General features: G+C 48.2%; 1 protein-coding gene across 1 annotated transcript; it reads left to right on the top strand.

Annotated features, from left to right (window-relative positions):
- Nucleotides 1-208: 208 nt before the first annotated feature.
- Nucleotides 209-7,341, top strand: LOC127149622 (uncharacterized). Its single transcript, XM_051085439.1, has 2 exons — nt 209-1,647; nt 7,103-7,341. The coding sequence occupies exons 1-2, from the start codon at nt 444-446 to the stop codon at nt 7,150-7,152; spliced, it is 1,254 nt and encodes a 417-aa protein (XP_050941396.1). The 5' UTR covers nt 209-443; the 3' UTR covers nt 7,153-7,341.
- Nucleotides 7,342-8,399: the final 1,058 nt, after the last annotated feature.

The following is an 8,399-nucleotide window of genomic DNA, read 5'->3' as shown; positions in this document are numbered from 1 at the left end:
ATTTGAGTACTTTTCATCACTTACCATCTTTTATGTAGATAGGGCCCGAGTAGGATTTCAGAACGCTTTTACATTTTTGCATGACTACCTTGTTTAAATTTTATAAATAAAATTTCTTAAACCGTATGCGTTTTGAAATTTTTTTGTGACTTAAACCACTTGTTCTATATTTGGTAATGACTTCGATTCAGTATAAGGAGTTGGGTCGTTACAGTTGGTATCAGAGCACAGTGTTTTAGGTTCTGTAGACTGACCTACGATGTAAGTCATTTTTTTTGTTTTGGTTTTACTTCACCCTATGGCTATACGGTCCTTCGGCACTCGCCAGGTATGTCTAAAGCCTTGCTAATGTTAAGATTACAATTTTGCCTGAATAGTCTAAGACCTAGATATAGGGTGTTAAGTTCTTGTGGTGAAAAGTTTGTTGGTGAATTTTAGGGAGAATGCCGCCACGTAGGGGTGCACGCCGAGGAGGTGGTAGGGGAGGCAGAGGAGCCGGTCGTGGCCAGCCGGAGGCGCCACCTGTTGCACCGGCAGTCGACCCAAACGCACCGGTCACCCAGGCGGATCTCGCCGCGATGGAGCAGCGTTATCAGGACATGCTGCAAGCTGCTTTGGCGCCTTTCCTTGCCGCCCAGCAGAACCAGGCCGCCCCTGCTCAGGCCCAGGCCGCCCCTGTTCAGGCTCAGGCCGTCGCTCCTCCAGCCCCTGAGGAAGCTCAACCAGTACCAGTTCAACTGTCGGCCGAGGCGAAACACTTACGGGATTTCAGGAAGTATAATCCCAAGACCTTTGACGGATCCATGGACAACCCCACAAAGGCCCAAATGTGGTTGACGTCCATAGAGACTATTTTCCGGTACATGAAGTGCCCAGAAGACCAGAAGGTGCAGTGTGCAGTCTTCTTCTTGGAGGACAGGGGCACCGCCTGGTGGGAGACCGCTGAGAGAATGCTGGGGGGCGATGTCAGCAAAATAACTTGGGAGCAGTTCAAGGAGAACTTCTATGCTAAGTTCTTCTCTGCCAATGTGAAGCACGCCAAGCTGCAAGAGTTCCTAAACTTGGAGCAAGGCGACATGACGGTGGAGCAGTACGACGCCGAGTTCGATATGCTGTCCCGCTTTGCTCCCGATATGGTAAGGGATGAGGCTGCCAGGACGGAGAAATTCGTTAGAGGACTCAGGCTAGACCTTCAGGGCATTGTCAGAGCCCTCCGCCCAGCCACGCATGCTGATGCACTACGTATAGCACTGGATTTGAGCCTGCCTGAGAGAGCCGATCCGTCTAAGGCTGCCGGCAGAGGGTCAGCCTTGGGACAGAAGAGAAAGGTGGAGACGCAGCCTGACGTAGCACCGCAGCGAACACTGAGGTCAGGAGGTGTCTTCCAGAGACACCGACGGGAGCTTGCAGCAGCCGGGAGGACTCTGAGAGAGCTACCCGCTTGTACTACCTGCGGGAGAGTCCACGGAGGTCGTTGCTTAGCTGGAAGTGGAGTCTGCTTCAGATGTAGACAACCGGGGCACACTGCTGATGTGTGTCCTCGGAAACCCTTTGAGACGACACCGCCCCAGCCTTCTGCGTCCCAGCAGGGGAGAGTTTTCGCCACCACCCGGCAGGAGGCCGAGCGAGCTGGCACAGTGGTGACAGGTACGCTCCCAATTTTGGGGCATTATGCTTTTGTGCTATTTGACTCTGGGTCATCCCACTCGTTTATATCCTCCGTTTTCGTTCAGCATGTGGGTTTGGAGGTAGAGCCTTTGGGTAGTGTTTTGTCGGTTTCTACTCCATCTGGGGAGGTCCTGTTGTCCAAAGAACAGATAAAGGCATGTCGGGTAGAGATAGCGAATCGTATGTTAGACGTGACCTTGCTAGTGTTAGACATGCAGGATTTTGATGCGATACTAGGCATGGATTGGCTGTCAGCCAACCATGCAAATATAGACTGTTTTGGCAAGGAAGTTGTCTTTAACCCTCCCTCCGAGGCTAGCTTCAAGTTCAGGGGGGCAGGCATGGTATGTATACCCAAGATCATCTCAGCCATGAAGGCTAGTAAACTGCTCAGCCAGGGAACTTGGGGCATCTTGGCAAGCGTAGTGGATGTGAGAGAGCCAGAAGTTTCCCTATCTTCCGAACCAGTGGTAAGGGAGTACCCCGACGTTTTCCCAGATGAACTTCCAGGACTTCCTCCTCCCAGAGAAGTAGACTTCGCCATCGAGTTAGAGCCGGGCACTGCCCCTATCTCGAGGGCCCCTTACAGAATGGCCCCAGCCGAGCTAAAGGAGTTGAAGGTCCAGTTACAGGAGTTGCTGGACAAAGGCTTCATCCGGCCCAGTGTGTCGCCTTGGGGAGCCCCAGTATTGTTCGTGAAGAAGAAGGATGGGTCGATGCGCCTTTGTATTGACTACCGAGAGCTGAACAAGGTGACAGTCAAAAACCGCTACCCCTTGCCCAGGATTGACGACCTGTTCGATCAGTTGCAGGGAGCCACTGTCTTTTCCAAGATCGACCTGCGATCAGGCTATCACCAGTTGAGGATTAGGGACGGTGACATTCCCAAGACGGCCTTTCGATCGAGGTACGGACATTACGAATTCGTTGTGATGTCTTTCGGCTTGACTAACGCTCCTGCAGTATTCATGGATTTGATGAACAGGGTGTTTAAGGACTTTCTAGACTCGTTCGTCATAGTCTTCATTGACGACATCCTCATTTACTCAAAAACTGAGGCGGAGCACGAGAAGCACTTACACCAGGTTTTGGAGACCCTTCGAGCCAACAAGTTGTATGCCAAATTCTCCAAGTGTGAATTCTGGTTAAGGAAGGTGACGTTTCTTGGCCACGTGGTTTCCAGTGAGGGAGTTTCAGTAGATCCCGCAAAGATTGAAGCGGTGACCAACTGGACTCGACCGTCCACGGTTAGTGAAATTCGAAGTTTTCTGGGCTTGGCAGGTTACTACAGGAGGTTCGTGGAAGACTTCTCACGTATGGCCAGCCCGTTGACCCAGTTGACCAGAAAGGGAACCCCTTTTGTCTGGAGCCCAGCATGCGAGAGGAGCTTTCAGGAGCTCAAACAGAAGCTAGTGACTGCACCGGTCCTGACAGTGCCCGATGGTTCGGGAAACTTTGTAATCTATAGTGACGCCTCCAAGAAGGGACTGGGCTGTGTCCTGATGCCGCAAGGTAAGGTAGTTGCTTATGCCTCCCGCCAGTTGAAGATCCATGAGCAGAACTACCCTACCCATGACTTGGAGTTGGCAGCTGTAGTCTTTGCACTGAAGATATGGAGGCACTATCTGTACGGTGAGAAGATTCAGATTTACACCGACCATAAGAGCCTGAAGTACTTCTTCACTCAGAAGGAGTTGAACATGAGGCAGAGGAGGTGGCTCGAGTTGGTGAAAGACTACGACTGCGAGATCCTATACCACCCAGGCAAAGCAAATGTAGTGGCTGACGCGCTGAGTAGGAAAGTGGCACATTCAGCAGTGCTAATCACCAAGCAGACCCCCTTACTCAGAGATTTTGAGAGAGCCGAGATTGCAGTCTCAGTAGGTGAGGTTACCGCACAGTTGGCTCAGTGGACAGTTCAGCCAACCTTGAGGCAAAAGATCATTGCTGCTCAGCTGAATGATCCTTACTTGGCAGAGAAGCGTCGCGTGGTAGAGACAGAGGAAGGCGAAGACTTCTCCATATCCTCTGACGGTGGCCTTATGTTTGAGGGACGCCTGTGTGTGCCGGAAGACAGCGCAGTTAAGACGGAGCTTTTGACTGAGGCCCACAGTTTCCCGTTTACCATGCACCCTGGGAGTACGAAGATGTACCAGGACTTAAGGAGTGTCTATTGGTGGAGGGGCATGAAGAGGGATGTGGCAGACTTTGTCAGTAGATGCTTGGTGTGCCAGCAGGTGAAGGCACCTAGGCAGCATCCAGCAGGGTTGTTGCAACCCTTGAGTGTGCCAGAGTGGAAGTGGGAGAGTGTGTCGATGGATTTTATTACGGGACTGCCCAAGACCCTAAGGGGCTACACGGTGATCTGGGTTGTGGTCGACAGACTCACGAAGTCGGCCCATTTCGTGCCAGGGAAATCCACTTACACTGCTAGTAAGTGGGGGCAGCTATATATGACAGAGATTGTGAGACTACATGGAGTACCCGTATCCATCATTTCAGACAGAGACGCCCGTTTCACATCGAAGTTCTGGAAAGGACTTCAACTTGCACTAGGTACGAGGTTGGACTTCAGCACGGCATTCCACCCTCAGACTGACGGTCAGACAGAGAGGCTGAACCAGATTTTGGAAGACATGCTGCGAGCCTGCGTACTAGAGTTTTCAGGAAGTTGGGACTCCCATCTGCATCTGATGGAGTTTGCCTACAACAACAGCTACCAGGCTACCATCGGTATGGCACCGTTCGAGGCTCTGTATGGCAAGTGCTGTAGATCCCCTGTCAGCTGGGGCGAGGTTGGAGAGCAAAGGATGCTAGGCCCCGAGTTAGTGCAGACGACCAACGCAGCCATACAGAAGATCCGAGCTCGTATGCTGACAGCCCAGAGCAGACAGAAGAGTTACGCTGATGTACGACGTAAGGACCTCGAGTTTGAAGTGGGAGATATGGTCTTTCTGAAGGTTGCACCCATGAAGGGTGTTCTGAGGTTCGCGAAGAAGGGGAAGCTGAGTCCACGCTTCGTAGGGCCGTTCGGGATATTGGAGCGGATTGGCCCCGTGGCTTACCGCTTGGCGCTACCCCCATCTTTTGCTGCAGTGCACGACGTATTCCATATCTCCATGCTGAGGAAATATGTCGCAGACCCAACACATGTGGTGGACTTCGAACCACTGCAGATTAGCGAGAACTTGAGCTACGAGGAGCAGCCTGTCAAGGTCTTGGCAAGGGAGGTCAAGAAGCTTCGCAGTCGAGAAATTCCACTGGTCAAAATCCTTTGGCAGAACCATGGAGTGGAAGAGGCCACGTGGGAGAAAGAAGAGGATATGAGAGCCCAGTACCCCGAGCTGTTCGAGGATTAGAACTTTCGAGGACGAAAGTTTTTTTTTAGGAGGGAAGGTTGTAACGCCCCAGTAGATTAGAGTTCCATTGTTCACCTCAAGAGTATTTCATTTTTTTTTTAAGTGGTTATGAAATGAGATTTATTTTGACTTACACTTAATTAAGGTTAAAATTTTCCTTGGTTGGGTATTTAATTGTTGAGGTTTAAGGGTGAAATAAATTAATTAATTGTGAAGCAACAAATTAATTGATGCCTTGGAAAGGGTCAATGGTGGCCTTAATGAAGAGAGAGAGAGGAGAGTTGCCATTGGACTAAAGTAGAAAAGAAATTAATAATAAAAGAAGAAAAGAAAGTAAATTGGTGTGGATTTTATTTTATTTTTTATTATTCTTTTATTCTTTTAAAAAGGGGGCATTGGGAGGCGTGAAACTCATCACCTTCCCAAGAAAACCCTAGCCCCACTTTGCTCCCACCATAGCCGCCGCCACTCTCCGCCGCCGCCGCACGCCGCCGCACGCCACCGCCGCCAGCTGCAAAATAACCCTCGGAGCCGGCCGTAGTAGAGCCGAACCACCATCCCAGCCGCGCCGCGTCTGCAAGCCGAATCCGGAGCCGCTCCTCATCCGCGCAGCCGAGCGCCGTATCTGCAGCCAGCCACGCCGCGCCGCGTAGATCCGACGCAGCGCAGCCGGAACTCGTCGAGACAGCCGAAGCCAACCAGCCGCGCCGCTCCGATCGAGCCGAAGGGAGCCGCTTCGATCCGCGCACAGCCGTCTCCCGCAGCCGCCACTCGAAGCCGATCCGCCGCGCGTGCCTCCAGCCGTCGAAGCCGAACCCACGTTTCGGCCGACGCCCGAACCCGAAACCGATCCGCGCCCGCTCGCCCGAAACCGACCCGCGCCCGCTCGCCCGAAACCGAACCCGCTCCACGCTCGCGCACGCCCGCTCCGAGTCGCAAGCCGAGCCCGCGCGCGCCCATCCCACGCCACGAGCCGCGCCGGTCTGCACCACAAGCCGCGCCGCGCCGCCTGCACTGCAAGCCGAGCCGCGCCTCCTTGCTGACGCGAGCCGAGCCGCACGCGCAAGATCCTTGCGCCAAGCCGAGCCGAGCCAATCTCTGTCTCCTTCCAGCCGAGCCGCCAAGCCTAATTTGGCTCCGTCCACCTAATTTTTGGTAATTAAATCAATTATTTTGGCATTATCCAGTAAGATTCAATATTTTGGGCACTAGTTAATTTAATTTGGAATTAAATTAGATCATTTTTCCTTAAGGGACGTCTTGGACCAAGTAACTGCTGCAGCGGGGGATTTCTTCAGTAGGGGCTTGAGCACTGCAATCTCCTTCTAGGGTAAGTCATTTCGAATGAGTCTTGAACCGTTAATCGTTGGCGACCTAATTACGAATTTTGGCATATTAAACAGTTAGGACCTCGTCGCTTGGAAAGCGTACTGCCTCGCGGTTAGGACTCTACAAGTAAATCTCCAGGTAAGAGATTCTACTACTAGCTCCATGCTTAGAAATATGAGATGATGTATACTCCAATTTTGCATGTTGAGGATTGGACGGAACGATGCCTGAAATCAATGTTAGTATGATGTAAATGACGGTATGGTTACACTATAGCCTGTTATGTGTGGCGAGAGCTGTTATAGCTATACGACGAATTTCGAGACGGAGAGGGCAGAGATGATTTATATGATATGTTATATGCTGATGCCATGTGTATGTATACTGCCATTAGGGTACCTGTTAGCTTGATCTGTTAGAGTCGTACCTGCATGGGTGTCCTTCGGGATCACCACCTATTGAGGACTGTGTGGTCCGACGGGACGCCAGTCTAGCATGGATATAGATATGACTCGAGTGACTCGACGGGGTCCTCGCATCCCGACTGTCCTAGGTGTCCCCCGGGGCACCGAAGACCAGAGTTACGTTCCTACGGGAGCGCATGATTGCACGTGTTCGGGAACGTGCCAGAGATTGGGTACCAGTTATCAGGACTCTAACAGGAAGTTAACAGGCACCTAGTGGGACTAGTAGTGGGTCCCTTACTGAGTATTTTTATACTCACTCTCTTCGTTTTATGTTTTCAGGTAGAGGACGGGGCAAGGGCAAGGGCAAGCTGGCGAGCGACCCGAAGTGAGACCGTGGAGGGCCATAGGGACTACCGCTTCCGCTTATTCTTATTTCAGATTTTCGCATTTGAATTTGAGTACTTTTCATCACTTACCATCTTTTATGTAGATAGGGCCCGAGTAGGATTTCAGAACGCTTTTACATTTTTGCATGACTACCTTGTTTAAATTTTATAAATAAAATTTCTTAAACCGTATGCGTTTTGAAATTTTTTTGTGACTTAAACCACTTGTTCTATATTTGGTAATGACTTCGATTCAGTATAAGGAGTTGGGTCGTTACACTTAAATCTTTAATTTTGGAAATTGTATCCAATTAGGACCATAAATTAAATTATTACAAGTCTATCAATTTAGACCTAAAAATATTTCAACGGTAAATATAACTAAAGTATTGAGTAATTCTATCTTTTTCATATTTTTTAAATATTTTTTTTTTATCTATGAACTTATTTTTTCATCTTAATTTACTTTTTACTATAGTCAAGAAACTTTATCTTACACTTTCACAACTCAAACAAAAATGTAATAATTTCAACACATTAACTCTAGACTTAGTTTACTCTACTCAGTGTGCTGAACCATCCATACAAAATATTAGATACATATTTTGATAAAATGTCAAAATGACAATAAATAATTCTAAATGTTTTTAAATAAAATTAAGGAATTAATGGATAAATACTTTACCATTATTTATATTATAAAGGTTTTTTTAAAGAATATAAAAAATCAATAAAATATTTACTTTATATTGAACAATTTCAAATACAAAAGAAGTCCACTGGTCCACAATAAAAAATATCAAAAATATTCTAGACAACACGTGATTAATTGGTCACACACGTGAGTGTAATTCTTCTTCTAAACAATTATAATACACGATCGTGTAGGAAATAATATACGATCGTGTAGGAAATAATACACGATCGCATACCAAATCTAAACAATCATGGTTCAAGATTATGTACCAAAATCCTTTATATTTGGTACACGATCTTGAACAAAGATCATTTAGCTTTGGTACATGATCGTTTAAATTTGAAAGATGAAATATATGAGAGGTGACGAGGATCGTTTACCAAGTAGGAATTTGAAGAAGTGAAAAAAGAAATATATAAAAGAAAGAATAAATAATAATCGTAGAATAATAATCATGATTTAAAAAAATATATATAAAAGAAAAATTGCGGAAGAAGAAGAGAAGAAAGAAGATGAAAAGGAAGAAGAAAGAAATTGGAGCCGTGGAAATTCA

The sequence above is a fragment of the Cucumis melo genome, chromosome 5, assembly GCF_025177605.1.
Source record: "Cucumis melo cultivar AY chromosome 5, USDA_Cmelo_AY_1.0, whole genome shotgun sequence".
NCBI classification, from domain to species: domain Eukaryota; kingdom Viridiplantae; phylum Streptophyta; class Magnoliopsida; order Cucurbitales; family Cucurbitaceae; genus Cucumis; species Cucumis melo.
The sequence above is the reverse complement of the archived record's forward strand: the minus strand, read 5'-3'. Positions and strand labels throughout refer to the sequence as shown.

Bases quoted from the DNA above. Each gene is read 5' to 3' on its own strand.
- LOC127149622 (XM_051085439.1), top strand. From the start codon at position 444: ATGCCGCCACGTAGGGGTGCACGCCGAGGAGGTGGTAGGGGAGGCAGA. The intron at 1,648-7,102 runs GTACGCTCCCAA...TTATGTTTTCAG, and splicing joins AGCTGGCACAGTGGTGACAG to GTAGAGGACGGGGCAAGGGC.